Source organism: Martes martes (genome assembly GCF_963455335.1).
Source record: "Martes martes genome assembly, chromosome: 16".
In the NCBI taxonomy this organism is placed as follows: domain Eukaryota; kingdom Metazoa; phylum Chordata; class Mammalia; order Carnivora; family Mustelidae; genus Martes; species Martes martes.
In genome coordinates this window covers 63,023,951-63,038,640 of record NC_137904.1, presented here as the reverse complement: position 1 = coordinate 63,038,640, position 14,690 = coordinate 63,023,951, and the positions used below count along the sequence as shown (strand labels likewise).

The window sequence follows — 14,690 nt, the reverse complement described above, 5'->3', positions numbered from 1 at the left end:
TCACTTTTCTACTTACTTGTCTTGAAAAATATCCAGGAGGTGCAGCAGCATTTGAAAAATTTCCTCAATGTTCTGGGGCAGTGAAGAGAAAAGATAGGAAAGAGTTAATCATGATGCCACCATCTTCCTGAAAACAGAACTGAAAAAACAAAACCAACCTAAATAAGGCAAATATAAGTTCTTTTTTCTCTACATGGATAGAAATGTGCCCAATGGGTTTTTTCTACATGGGTAGAGAGATGTACCCAATGGGTTCTTTTCTTTCTACAAATGAGTTTTAAGATGCTCAAGAACCAAGCTTACATCTTTCCCAGATAAAATTCACAATTTAAGATTATACTGTTTTCTGCACGGCACAAAATGGGAAAGGAGAGAGCAGCTGTGTGGACCCTGTCCGGACCTCCCCCAACACACACGCGCGTGCACACACAGCCTGATCGCTCCGGGGCGGGCCCTCCCCCCTGCCCCGCCCCAGAGTAATGGCAAGCAGAGCAGCCCTACAGCCCTAAGAAACAGCGGCCCCACCACGTCTCCGGCTTCAAAGTGCTTCACCCTTCCAGGATTTCAGAAAAAAGGAATCACGGGTCCTGAATGTCTAGTTTGATCTGCTTTGGCTAATAAGCAAGGACTTGAGAGCCTGTTCCGGACAATAGACAACAGACAACAGACCTCCCGATTTTTGCTGAAGACTTCTCTAAGCCCTTGAAGCTGGTACCAAGTCCCTAGAAGGCAGTCCAGGATGCGAGCAGGGGAGCGGCTCAGATACTCCATGAAGTTCTTCACATAGTAGACTAAGTTGCTCAGAGGCAGCAGACTGAACCAGGACCGGAACAGACACACATCTACATCCAGCAAATGGCTCCACTCTCCCATAAGGTCAATCAACCGTATCCTGGATAAGGGACAATGGGAACAGAAGGGCGGCCGTAGGGGTCAGCACACACAGACGGAGTGAAGGTAAGCACAGTCCTGTTAGAAGAGACCCATCAAGTTCAAACTTTAAAAATAACTGAATGAAATGAAAAGCAAACAATAACATATTAAGAATTCACCAAAGCGGTGGTATATATACACAATGGAATACTATGCAGCCAGCAAAAGAAATGAAGTCTTGCCATTTGCGACGACGTGGATCAAAGAGGGTATCATGCTGAGCGAAATAAGTCAATCGGAGAAAGACAACTATCCTATGATCTCCCTGATATGAGGAAGTGGAAATGCAACGTGGGGGGTTGGGGGGGTAGGAGAAGAAAAAATGAAAGAAGATGGGATCGGGAGGGAGACAAACCTTAAAAGACTCAATCTCAAAAAACAGACTGAGGGTTGCTGGGGGGAGGGGGGACGGGACAGGGTGGTGGGGATATGGACATTGGGGAGGGTCTGTGCTACGATGAGTGCTGTGAAACGTGTAAACCTGGCGATTCACAGACCTGTACCCCTGGGGATAAAAATACATTATATGTTTATTAAAATAAATAAATTAATTAAAAAAAAAAAAAGAATTCACCAAAGCGGATGAACCTTGAGGACGCGACGCTGAGTGAAGCCCGCCGGTAGCGCAAGGACGGACACACTGACTCTACTTCCGCGAGGTCCCCAGCTTGCGCAAATTCGAGGAAGCAGACAGTAGGATGGTGCTTACCCGAGTGTCGGGCAGTCAGGGAAACAGATGTTGCTTAATGGGGACAGAGTTTCAACTCGAAAAACCTCTGGGACGGAAGGGGGCGACCCAGCCATGCAAGTGGGCCAGATCCCGCTGAAGTCCACACAGAAACCGATCAGGAGGGCAAGTTAGAGGATGTGTGTATTTTACCACAGCAAAAAACTACACGAAGATGTAAGCACTTTTTCCAGCTTCGCTGAGATACCACTGACATCTAACATCATGTAAGCGTAACGCATACAATGTGTTGACTTGATACACTTTCCCGAAGGATTAGCGAGCACTAATGCCACGTCACGTGACCAGGACTCCTCTCATGCTAACAACATGTAAGGTCTCCTCTCTCTGCAACCTGGGAGTCTATCATACAGTATCACTACCAAGAGTCACCACACTGTGCCTTGGGGTCCCAGAACTTCGTCATCTGCTAGCTGGAAATTTGTACAATGACCAACATCTCCCGATTTCCCCCAGCAGCCTCCGTCCTACTCTGTTTCTAGGAATTTGACTTTTTTAGATTCCACACAAATGCTATTGTATGTATCATATTCCCGTGTGTGTGCATGTGTGCAAGTGTACGTGTGCGGGTCTCACATCTCTGTTACCCATTCATCGGTCAACAGGCACTCGGTGGTTTCCGTGTCTTGGCTATTATGAAGAATGCTGCAGTGACCATAGGGTTGCACGTATGACTTTGAGATGCCAATTCCATTTCCTTGGGATACATGCCCACGGGAGGGACCTCTGGTCCAAAAGGGGGTTGCACTGTTAACTTTTTGAGGAACCTCCATACTGTTTTCTATACTGGCTGCAATGATGTATGAATTAAGTGTTTTGATGAGCTACTAAGTGAATGCTTCAGATCAAAGAGTCCAAAGGAGCCCAGTGAAGGTCTTTAAATAATACTGATTCTGTGACATTGTACTGGACACCCCAGAAGATGACCACTGGAAAACCAATAAAACTGGGGTGCCTGGGTGGCTCAGTGGGTTAAGCCTCTGCCTTTGGCTCAGGTCATGATCCCAGGTCCTGGGATCGAGCCCCGCATCGGGCTCTCTCTCTGCTCAGCGGGGAGCCTGCTTCCCCTCTCTCTCTGCCTGCCTCTCTACCTACTTGGATCTCTGTGTCAAATAAATAAATAAAATCTTTAAAAAGTTTAAAAAAAGAAAAAGAAAATCAATAAAGCAAGGCACACAGAAGTCCCAGGAGTACGAGGACCCCATGGATGAAGGTTCACGGCACAGTAAAGGCCAGGTCTGCCTGAAAGGTTCGATCTTTAAGACCAAGGCTGGTGTTTGCCATTCCCCACTGTTAACAACTAAATTTCTTCCAGACGGTTTGTACACCACTGGAGGGTCCTTAAAATGTATGCAATGATATAAGAAATCTTTTTTTTCCTTGATATAAGTAATCTTAACTGGGCTTTAACTTCTAAAGGTTCCAATAATAGTGAAGGAGCAATAACTTAATTTACTTTAATCCCTAACAACCTATGGGCAGCAGTGTACTGGGTTGGTGGGGGGGTGGGAGCAGGTGAGACCTAGAATCCCTTCTCTGACCCAAGACAACGTGAACGGGCCAGGGGGTGGGGGAGCACTGTGCTTGCAACTGAGTAGAAGTATTCCTCTTTTTCAAATTTTTTATCAAATTTTTATTTGATTTGTGTACTTAGGTTCGATTTACCATTTTTTATTTGTGGATTGTGCATTCTGTGTCTCCTCTAAGAAAGCTTGGCTCACCTGGAGACTGGTCCTTCCCTACCCCAAGACTGGCATATACCACGGGCTGAGCCTTTGACCGGCAGGCCTGCCTTCAGGGATTGAGCTCGGGGAAAGAACTGGACAGGGAAGCAACAAGGATGCTCTTGGAAGCATGCGTGCTGACAAAATCAGAAATAACCTACGTGCCCAGTCCTTGCTTAAGTAAAAATAAATTCTGATGAGTAAGAAGTCATTACGACAACGTAGCTGGGTGCTTACTGACAAGTCGCTCACAAAATACTGTGAGGTGAAAAAAAGCCCGTTTGGAAAACAGAATAAAGAGCCAATCATTTGGGGGCGCCTGGGTGGCTCAGTGGGTTAAAGCCTCTGCCTTCGGCTCAGGTCGTGATCCCGGGGTCCTGGGATCGAGCCCCGCATCGGGCTCTCTGCTCAGCCGGGAGCCTGCTTCCCCCTCTCTCTCTCTGCCTGCCTCTCTGCCTGCTTGTGATCTCTGCCTGTCAAATAAATAAATAAAATCTTTAAAAAAAGAAAAAAAGAGCCAATCATTTGTCACGGTTATCGAGCACATCATGTACCTGCAAAGCTGTGTTTGGACAAAATCCTAGAAATGTGCATGCCAAAGTGTTAGCAACAACGATTATCTCTGGGAATTCAGACTTGCTTTGTTTGTTTGTTTGTTTTAATATTCTTTGTTACATTTCTTGTATGTTGAAAGTTTGTTAAAGAAATTATTTGAAAAGATCGCTGGAAGCAGAAACGTGTGCACCCAGGAGGCCACCGGAGATCCCCGAGGCACGGCTGTGCTTCCAAGATTCACAGACGGAAGTGCAGATCTGCAACTTACCAATCTAGACGTCTTTCCCGAAACTCCGAGAAGGAAATTCCTTCCAGGGCCGCCCAGGTGTCCTCAGGCTGCATCCTGGAGTCCTTTCCTTGGGGCGCCGGCGCCAGGCAGTTGTGCAGGACGGGCAGGGTGAGCACCCAGAGGTCCACTCTTGCCTCCGTGCACCGCTGGCACAGGTTCACCAGGAACTCTCGCCAGCTGTGAAGGGAGCAGAGAGCCCGAGCTGGGCTGGGATGGCCAGTGTCCTGCCCCCCGGGGCTCTGACAGCTCCTCACACGGAGGCAGTAAGGAGCACTCAGGGGTGGCTGAAAAGAGTGACTAGTACAGGAAAAACATGGTTGTCTGGGACATGGGGGCACCCTCGCCACCCTGCGAAGCGTCAGGCCCCGGACAGGCCTTCTGTGCAGACCAACAGCAAACGTCCATCCCCTTGACAGCTGAGGTTCGGGGGCTATGTGACCTGTGAGCCCAGGCCCCCTGGCAATAGTAGGCCCAGATACGAAGCCACTTTGCCCATGCAAGGGGAAGCCTGCCAACCACCCACGGCACACTGCCTTCCGTCACAAGACGAGAATGCTTGCCGCTTCTCAGAAACCCTCAAAACACTCTCGCAAACCTCGTACATTTACTACCAGTTCCTCTCCCTTTAAAAATGTAGTGTTGCACTCAGTGTTTCAAGTTTGTAAAACCAAGAGACAGGTGTCCCAATAAGACTCACTGCTCAGGGAAGGCTGCCCCCTACTGCCCTCCAGTTCTGTTCACACAGCTCCTGAAAACAGCGTAGGACGGGCCTGAAATCATGGGGTGCTGAGCGGGGCCCCTCCACCCGAACGACGGAGGCTCCTCAGGGCAGGCTGGTGACCGCCGAGGCCCAGGAGAGCACCCCCCTTGCATCCACGGGCATGCCTCGCTGGGCCCTCACAGTCCATCTTCAAACCCAACCCCCGCAACCTTGCGCACACAGGGTGATATGGGACATTTTCAAGTTTTCGTGCTTGTGGGCGCTGCTCCTGGGCTCCCAGGGAAGCAAAACTTTGACATTTACAAAGGTGAAAATGACTTCAACCATGGGCTCTAATTTCTGCCAGGAGCACACACCGTGTGTCTACTTCATTAAAAATGAATAAAAACCAAAAAGGAGCATTCCAAACAGAAAGATAAGAAAAGAGAAAACATGTCCTAGTTCCCACAAGATTAAAGTATTGCACATACTAAACACATAAGGAAAAGTCTCTAACTTTCTGAATGTCTGTCTTGATGATCTGTAACTCCTTCCGCAAAGAGCACACATCACCCTGCACCCCGTGTTCCCTCCCTGGAGCGTGTGTGCTCTTTGTGGGTCCCAGTTGGCCGCTTTAACGTGGGCTCAAATAAAAAACTTTTCCTGTCCCGTTCTTCTTTTTCTAAGATCTCATTTTTATGTGGCGTGCCTGGCTGGTTGGGTCGGTGGAGCGTGGGACTTTGATCTTAGGGTCATGAGTTGGTGGCCCACATTGGGTGTGGAGCCTACTTAAGAAAAAAAAAAAAAAACTAATAAAAAAATCAATTTAAGGATTTTATTTTTAAGTCATCTCTACACCCATGGGGGGCTCCAACTCACAGCCCCGAGATCAAGAGTCGCCCGCTCCACCGGCTAAACCAGCCAGGTGCCCCGCTTCCTTTCTTTATTTTTTTTAATTTTATAAAAAGAGGTTTGTTCATTTTGGGGTCGCCAGGGGCAAGGCATGGGACCGCATAAAGCTTCTCAAAAGCAGGCTGTTCGACAGAAGAGTAATAAAAGTAAAAACAAAACATATGCTAGGAAGGAGGCCGGCGAGGCCGACACGCCTGCACATTTGTAAACACAAACGCTCATTTGTAGAATCAGATCACTCTTTTAAACAGCTATAAAATCATTGGACACACACACAATACCTCTGGCATGTTCCAAAGATGTGGCTTAGGTCGCTGTCAAGGTCTCCTGGCGAACGCGCGTTGGAGGAAAGAAGCCTACAGAGGAGCCGCAGGTCGTTCTCCAGTAAGGGAATGTCAAACTTCTCCACAGCGAAAAGGAGGATCAGGCCCACTCTCAATTTACTCTTTACTGGGCTGTCTTCAGGCAGAGGGTCCCCACTTCTTTCCAGAAAGGGTGCCGCCTGCTTTTTCAAATACTCCCACAGGTTTCTCTTCACCTGATCCCAGGAGAGAAGACAGAACCATGGAGTTGAGGCCAGCAGGGGTGCAGGAGGGGCCCCTTCACTGCCCTCAGTGCCCTGTCAGCTGGGCAAGGGACCAAGGCCCCCCAAGAGGCAGAGACGGCTCCATGGAGGGGCCGCCCCGCTGCCCTGCCTCCCTGGCCAACCCCGAGCACCCACACTTCCCAGGTCTCTGCTGGGAGACGCCACCAAAGGTGCGCTCCAGAAACTCTGCCCGGTGGAGGGGCCCTTCACGATTGCGAGGGCCCAACTGCCATCTCAGAGATGGCCCCAGGCCCCTCTCCACACTGCCAGGGCCGTCCCACAAAGTAGGCAGAGAAGGTGATAAAGGAAGGCTCCACCTGCTCCCTCCACTCTGCCAGGGGCCGGTGGAGGCGCGAGGGGTGAGGGGGTGGGGCCGGGAGAGGACGTGGCGGGTGGGGGGGCCAGGAGAGGAGGGGGGCGGGGTGGGGCCCAGGTAAGGAGGTGCCGGTCGGGGAAGGAAGAAAGAAAACCAGGAGGACAGAGACTGCACAAGCAGCAGAGCCTGGACAATGGTGGGCGTGAGGTCTGCCCCCATCTGCTCCCCAGGGACCCCCTGGCCGGTAGGAAGTGGGGTGATGCTGACTGCACAGAAGGGGAGGGGAGGGGGCGTACACCCTGACACCCAGTACCTCCTTCTCCTCGTACTGCAGAGAGTGCCAGGGCTGTGCGTGGCCCTCGTAGATCATGGGCACTTTCACGACACAGTAGAACTGCTGGAGCTGGGTGAAAAAGCTTTTCAGGTTGGTGGCGCTCCAGGGTTGCAGGATGCTGAAGATGCCGTCCAGCATGACGGTGGCCGCCAGCTGCTTGCCCTTCACCAGGTCCTTCCTTATCCCGTCTGTGAAGGAACTCACCATCCTCTGAAACATCCCCGGGCTCTTCATACGGACCAGATCATCGTACTGGTGCCAGTCTAAGAGTAAAGAGAGGAAAACACCACGCTGCGGGCCATCCGAACGCCGCGACCTAGACACCGCCCCCAGGAGGCCGACGACCCGAATGCAGGAGGCGGAGGAAGGGAAGGAACTGAACTCATCCGGGCCAGGGTCCCGCCAGCGGAGAAGCACAGCGTGTTTAGGACACGGACCCCTGCCGCCCCGCAGCGATGAGAGGGGGACCCAAGGTCCCACGATCCGGCTGGCGTGAAAATATTCGAAACGTGTCTGCACTAAACCAGGCGGCCCAGCACACTTGGTATATGGGATCATTAGAAAATGATCACACAGAGGCTAAGAATTCTATCCCGAAACTGCACTCACTAACAGTTGAGCACCCCACTTGGCTGAGTTACTGGACCCAAAGGCCAGTTTCCTCTGTGCTGGGAGCTGGGACACCCACTCCACGCGGGACAGACAAGACAGAGCCCTTGATGCGGGGCAAGGGCTGAGTCCACCCTGCTCTTGGCAGAGGCGACATGAACACACGAACTCGGCCACGAAGATCAGGATGGGTACGTGTCCGGAAGAGCAGGTACTCTGCATCCCGCTGTCGGCACCGAGGGCCCCAGCCTGGCCAGAACTTGAAATTACTGTTGGGAATTACTGCTTTTCCTGCTCTCCGTGCCCGGCCTCCAGACGCCCACGTGAGCTGCTGGCCTGGCCAGGCCCCCATCCCAGAGGGGGAGGGAGTGCCACCCGGGTCACCTGGGCAGGAGACACCTTTGACACTGGGATGGGGGAGAGGGGGCCATCAGAGGTTTTAGTCTCTCAGAATCTACCAGAAGAAAAGAAATAGCATGTTTAAGTTTCTAACCCACTAGAGAAAGCGAATGAGAAACTAATTCTGCAACTTAGAAAAAATACCCAAAAGAGGGCATGAAAACAAGGTGAACAGAAAAGACAAGTCAAGATGGCCAAAGTCTGTCCTCCAGCAGCAGTCGGGATGAATGCGGGCAGGCTAAGTGCATCCATTAAGGACGGTCAGACTGAATGAAAAACCACGACAGAAAACAAACAAACGAAAGCCCAGCGAAACGGACAGGTGGCCGGAGAGGCAGGCCCCAGAGCGAGGGCCGAGCAGAGACAAAGGCGGAGATGGAGAAGCAGAAGCCGGCGGTGCAGACAGCAGGCGCACGCCCCAGTTCCAGGCAGACCGGCACCGGCACGTGGCAGAGGGACAGCGGAGGGACAGTGGAGGGACGGCAGAGGACTGTGGAGGGACAGCAGAGGACTGTGGAGGGACTGCAGGGGGACCATGGAGGGAAAGCGGGGGACCGCGGACAGTGGAGGGACCGCAGAGGGACAGGGGAGGGACAGTGGAAGAGGACACAGAAGGACAACGCTCAGGCCCCCCCAGGCGGGCGGCCATGGTCTGGGTCTCTCGGGGCGCGGGGCTGCAGCCGGGAGCCCCCACTCTGGCGGCCTGGCCACTGCCGTTCACGCTATGCAGGGATGCGTAAAGGGAGGAAGGGGGACAGCCACCCCTGCCCGCACCGCGCCGGGAACCAGGAGACCCGCAGTTATTTCAAGGGCTACAGAGGAGCCGCCGCGGCCCGGGACGGAGCGGACACGAAACCCCTGCCATCACCCCGTTCCCGGCACCTTCCACGCCCCATCCCCAGCCGTCTGTAGCGATGACAATGACCTCCGAGGAGAGCCTGCCAAGGCCCCCCGCGAGCCGTCACCAGGCCTTACCTCCGTCCCGCTCCCACACCCCTGCGGCCCCAGGCCCGGACGGCCACCCTGCGTCGAAGGCCCGCGGCGCTCGGGGCCGAGCAGCAGGGGTCAGCGCCGGGCTACACACGGACAGAGGCCTCGGGAGCGACGCCAGCCTTTCGAGAAAGGACTTGACTATCAAAGGGCTTCGTCTACCAGATACACGAGGGTCCGCGCGCCCCCAGCTCGCTGCCCAGTCTGGCTCAGCCGACGGGGACACCTGCCACGTAGCGGGCACCAGGCCACAGAGAAGGTCCTCGCACGTTCCCAAAGCAGAAGCCACAGAGATCATGTAGAACACACACCGCACACACCGCACACGCCACACACGCCACACAGGCCACACACGCCTATGTGCCACGTGCACGCCACACACACACCATGTCCCACACACACCACACTCCACACACACACCACATTCATAAACACACCATGTTTACACACACACAATGTTCACACACACTCCACACACATACCGTGTTCACACACACACACACACACACAAACTACATACAATGAGAAGAAAATAGACCAAAGAAAAAACAGGAAAGACGAGACAAGGAAGCTATTACACACGAACAGGAGAAAGGAGAGGAGTGGAGGGTGGCCAGGACGCCAAGCAGCAGGAGTGTGGGTGCGGGCAGGGGTCAGACCCACAGTCTCCGGGGCAAGGGGTGGGTGCCCACAGCTCCAGCCTCGTCCTCCCGTCCTGAACCTTCTTGCCAGAGCCCTGTGGCCCCCCCACCCAGCCTCTCACCCCATGTGGGCCCCCCACCCAGCCTCTCACCCCCTGTGGCCCCTCCACCCAGCCTCTCACCCCCTGTGGCCCCCCCACCCAGCCTCTCACCCCCTGTGGCCCCCCCACCCAGCCTCTCACCCCCTCACTCCCAGTAGCTTCACCCTCTCTGCCCGTGAGTAAAAATCCTTTTCCTGGTTTCCCCAGGGCAGTGAGTGGTTCCATTACACTGATCAAAAACGGGCCTGGAACTTGGGTTTCTTCAACGCAGAGCTGGAGGCCGGGGGCCGGGGCCCAGGGGCACGGGCAAGGGCAGTGCCGGCCCAGAGGACCCACGGGGGCCCCCGCTCCGCAGAGGACCGGCCACTTTGCGAGGCCCAGCACCGGCACGCCTGAGCCCAGCCCAGGGGCCCCGCCGGCGACTCACCTCCTGAGCCCAGAAGTGCCGCCTTCACCTGTAGACAGCGGTTGACGTGCTCGTGGCTCTGCTGAGGTTTGTAGATGTACTCGTAGTCGCTGCTCTTGCCACGCACGACAACGTACTTGTACGGAATGGCTTTATTCAGGTGCTGCCGGGAAAGGACGGCGCTGCCTTCCACGAGGAACCCGTTCTCGTGCAGGTCTCTGAATCAACAAGACACCGGCTGGTTATCTAAAACAGGTTCCTGGTTTGAACATTTTAGCTCTCCTCAAACAGCCTCGAGCAAACCCAGAGCTAGAAATCACTGCTGACCAGAGGATGCTTCTAGAATGAGACACAGTTTGCAGACGGAACCAACACTAAGTGGGCCACGGTGACATATCGCACAGAAGCGCATTCGAGGGAGTATCTGTTTGAAGCCGTCGTTTTCCAAACCGTGAGAATGTTAGCAACGTGGAGAAAATCATGATTTCAACATATTTCGAAGACTGGCTATTCTGTGCGTTTCCCCGACAGACTCCGCACGGCCCCGGCACACTCACTTGGTGCAGTGCATCTCACAGACGTTCAGATTCCACTTGGGCTTCCCAAACTCTTCTCCCCCCTTGACAAACACTTTGTGCACGTTGGGGTCGAAGCTGACGTCCTTGGAAATGATTGCGTGGAAGAACACCGTGATCCTTTCCTGGAGACTCAGTGGGCTGGAGGAAAGCATCAAAGGAAACACGGATTAGATCTAGATCCGCCTGCCCTCTGCACACTCACACACACATACGTGCACAACAGGGCCTCTGTTTCCTGACTGCTCACACACACCCCGGCGGAGTGCAACAGCGTCCACACTTCGGACAGACCCATGCCATGTGGGTCCTGCTGGGCCTCCCTCACGGCGGAGGAGGGGGGTGGGCTTCTACTCACAGGGTGGGGGGCCATCTCTGCCCTGCTCTGAAAGGCAGGGGGCCCTGGCGGGAGGGGACAGAAAGCACTCTGGGACGTGCCAGCCTCTCCCCTGAGATCCATAAGGCCCATGTGGCCTTGGGGACCCTGGGGGCTGTATGCTGGAGCATATCACCAGCAAGGAATGGGGACACGTGGCTCTCCCCCGCCCGCCTCCTCAGCAGTTCCCCCATTTCCCAAAAAGAGTCACCAAGAAGGGCAGTCTGGGAATCTGTCTCCTGCCCCAGCAGGGGTGAGGTGGGCGAGCCTGGGAGGCTGTGCTGTGTCCCTGGGGCAGGTTGTGTCCTTGCCCCCAGGTGCCAGGGCTCACACCTACCTCTCCTTCACTTCACACGCTCCGGCTTTGCGGTTCTGTTCCTCCTTCTCATTTTTCACTGCGGCCGCACAATTCTTGTTATTCCCTTCCGGCTTCTTCGGAGCCCCTGGCTTGGCCTTATCACTTCCACCTGCTTTGTCTCCAGCAACAGCCACCTTCTCCTTGGTTTCAGTTTCCTGGAACAAGTAACCAAGCCCATTTGCCCCCTCCCGTCAATGCTTGTCACAGCAGCCAGAGTGGTCATGTCCCTTCCCTGCTCAGAACCTTCCATTGCCCTCTGACCCACCTGCTACAGCCTCCAAGACCCCCTCCGCAACCCTCTTTCCCTCACTTGCTCCTGGGGTCACAGGTTTCCTTACTGTTCGCAGTACAGGTCTGCCACACTCTGCCACAGGGCCTTTGCACCTGCCATTGTTGCCTGGGACGTGTCCCCAGAGAACTGCATGGCTTGCCCCTCATGCTTGCAGATCTCTGCTCCATCGGCACCTCCTTGAGGAGACCCTGCCTGGCGACGCTCTCTCAGCACCTACCTCAGCTCCCTCCACCCCCACCCTGCTTTCCCATGTGGCTCTCCCCATGCCATTTTCTGTCTTTCCCCCTATAGAATGTGGGCCATGATGGCAGGAGTCAGGTCTCCTTCGTGGCTGCATCCCTAGCCCCCAAAAGGGAATCACTGAATGACTGAAGGATGAACTGTAGAAGGAACAGGGCCCAGAGGAGCAGATGGTGGGACAGACAGCAGGACGTGGAGGCTTCCAAGATGCCTTCCCTACCTGGCGGTGCTCCGGGGAAGCAGGGGAGCCTGTGGGCGGCTGTTTCATTTTCTGAGTCTTGGCTTTCACTTTTTCCCCAGCCCCTCCCACGGGCTTAGCGGGCTGGGCTGCAGCTGTAGCTTCCTGGAGGAGACAAAGGCCCCAGACATCAGGACCCAGAGGACAACCTGACGGGTCAGCACTGCCACCAGCCCAGTAAGAGGGGATCAGTGGCTCAGGGAGGGGCACCATCCGGGGGACAAGTCCCAGGGGCGCCCTTCCTGGGCAGGGAGGCGACGGCAGAGCTGCTTGGCCACAGCCAGCGGTCTGGGCACAGCGCACCCGTCCATCACTTCCCGACAACTCACCCCAGAGGCGTGAGCCCCGGCCGGCTGCGCGGGGCTCTGCGGTTCCATCTGGGGCTCAGAGCCCCGCTTGGACTCAGGCGGCAGGACTTCCTGAGCAGCACCTTCCTTCCCAGAACGGTCTTTGCTGGCAGAGGTGGTGGGAGCAGCCCCCTCCTGGGGGGTGGCCCTGCCCTTGGACGGCTCGGGGGAGTCATGGCCCTTCCCGTTCAGGAGGGCATCTCCCTCGGTCTGGTCCCGCGGAGGGCTGCCACCAGCCTCGGCGTGCCCCACGGGCCCTGGGTGGTCACCACCCTCGGGCGGCGTCGGGGCGGCGCCCGGGGGCTGGCTCGGCTCGCTGGTGGGACCACCTTGCGGGGCCCCGCTCTGGGGAGGGGCTGGGTCCTGGAAGCGGGAGTCTGCAAGTGAGCCGACACCCCCGACACCCCCGGGGACAGAGGAGGCCTCCCGCAAGGAGTCCGGCTCTGCAGAAGCGGAGGCATTCTGGTTCTTTTTCTTCCGCCCTCTCTTCCTTTTGCTCTGAACAGAAGAGACACTCGTTATAATTCCTGGGGTCACTACACTCTCCCAACATTTTCCTCCAATTTCCTTTCAATGTCTCGAGTACGTCAAGCTTGGCCTGACCAAACCCCCTCACATCTGTCAGCTCTGCCGACCCTTTATCCTGGAAAGACGAGAACCGAGAACCGACCGGGCGGGGGGTGGGCAGAGCTGCAGGACAGGGGCCGAGCAGTGCCGGCCACACCCTTCGTCCCGGCGAATCACAGCCAAGAACCTCCCCCGGGGCTGCTTCCCACGCGACATCCTGAAGCCTGCTGCTTGCAAGTTCCAAAGTGGACACGGGCCCCCACGTACCACACTCCGACATCCAAGCCTTTCGGCAGGGAGGTTAGGAGACCAAAAGCAGACGAGAGTCTGAACAGCCCTTTCTAGCCTGGAGATCCCCGCTCAGCGGCCAGCGCTCCTGGCTTTGGAACCACAAACAGCTTGTGGGGAGCAGCGGGGGGAGGCCCCTCTGCGGACCCGGCCGGCACCCGATGCCCTACCTCGCCTGGGATACAGCTCCGGGGTGAGGGAAGAGTGGCCGGTGCGTTAAGTGCCACCGGCCTGTAAGTGCCAGAGACACAGCATGGCCCTGGGGCTCGCCACCCACCCCGGGCCTGGAGTCTGTTGGTCTGGGTTCTGGGTCAGGTCCTGGGTCTTCTCCAAGCTCTGCCCGCAGCAACCAGCAGGACACACGGGGCCGCCCCAGCGCCGCGGCCTTCAAGGGGGACTTCCTGGCCTGTAAACTGACACCTGCTACCATCACGCTGGCAGGAACGAGGCTTTAAAAGGTGGGGAGTGGGGGGGCTTGGCCTAAGGTGGCTCAGATGGTTAAGCAGCCGACTCTTGATTTCGGCTCAGGTCATGATCTCAGGGTCGAGAGATCGAGCCCCGTGTCGGGCTCCACACTCTGTCACTCCCTCTCCTTAAAATAAATAAATGAATAAATAAACAAATAAAGTCTTTAAATAATAAAGAAAAGGTCATCTAAGGGCTGTGGCTGGCTCAGTCAGAAGAACACGCGACTCTTCATCTCCGGGTCGTGAGTTCGAGCCCCACATGGGGTGTGGAGATGACTTAAATAAATAAAACTTAAAAAGAAAGGAAGGTCATCTAAGGCAGTAACTCGTCCAACACCTGCGGGGGTACAGAGCAATAAACATGCAGACGGTAACTCAGCAGGCGTGGCGGACCTGGGGGTCTGCATTTCCAATGAGCTGCTGCCAGGGCCGCTGGAGACCAGAAGGACCTGGGCAGAGCCCGGAGCGCACCCCTGGGAGCCCCGCCAGCTCCGCTCCGACTGGGCTCTGTGCAGGGACCAGGAGCAAGAGAGCAGCCTTGTTCCCGCCCCACGAAGCCCCACGAAGCCAGTGGTTTCGGAAGAGAAGCAGACTATGCAAACGGACGGTGTTAAGTGTATGGGGAATGCCAATGGCAAAGGGGCTGGGATCTCAGAGGTGGCCTCTAGCCTGGAAGGCTTCCTGGAGGAGACGGTGCAG

At 55.4% G+C, this 14,690-nt stretch overlaps 1 protein-coding gene across 3 annotated transcripts in view; it reads right to left on the bottom strand.

Annotated features, from left to right (window-relative positions):
- RNF213 (ring finger protein 213) overlaps window positions 1-14,690 on the bottom strand; it is a 107,238-nt gene that overhangs the window by 77,982 nt on the left and 14,566 nt on the right. For all 3 annotated transcript variants that reach the window (XM_080825748.1, XM_080825747.1, XM_080825746.1), the window contains 10 exons: window positions 12,652-13,167; window positions 12,305-12,427; window positions 11,532-11,707; window positions 10,801-10,959; window positions 10,265-10,461; window positions 7,077-7,360; window positions 6,143-6,399; window positions 4,229-4,426; window positions 670-892; window positions 17-72 (listed from right to left, as the gene is read on the bottom strand). In XM_080825748.1, coding sequence (XP_080681874.1) covers window positions 17-72; window positions 670-892; window positions 4,229-4,426; window positions 6,143-6,399; window positions 7,077-7,360; window positions 10,265-10,461; window positions 10,801-10,959; window positions 11,532-11,707; window positions 12,305-12,427; window positions 12,652-13,167 — 2,189 coding nt within the window. The remainder of the gene's footprint in view (window positions 1-16; window positions 73-669; window positions 893-4,228; window positions 4,427-6,142; window positions 6,400-7,076; window positions 7,361-10,264; window positions 10,462-10,800; window positions 10,960-11,531; window positions 11,708-12,304; window positions 12,428-12,651; window positions 13,168-14,690) is intronic.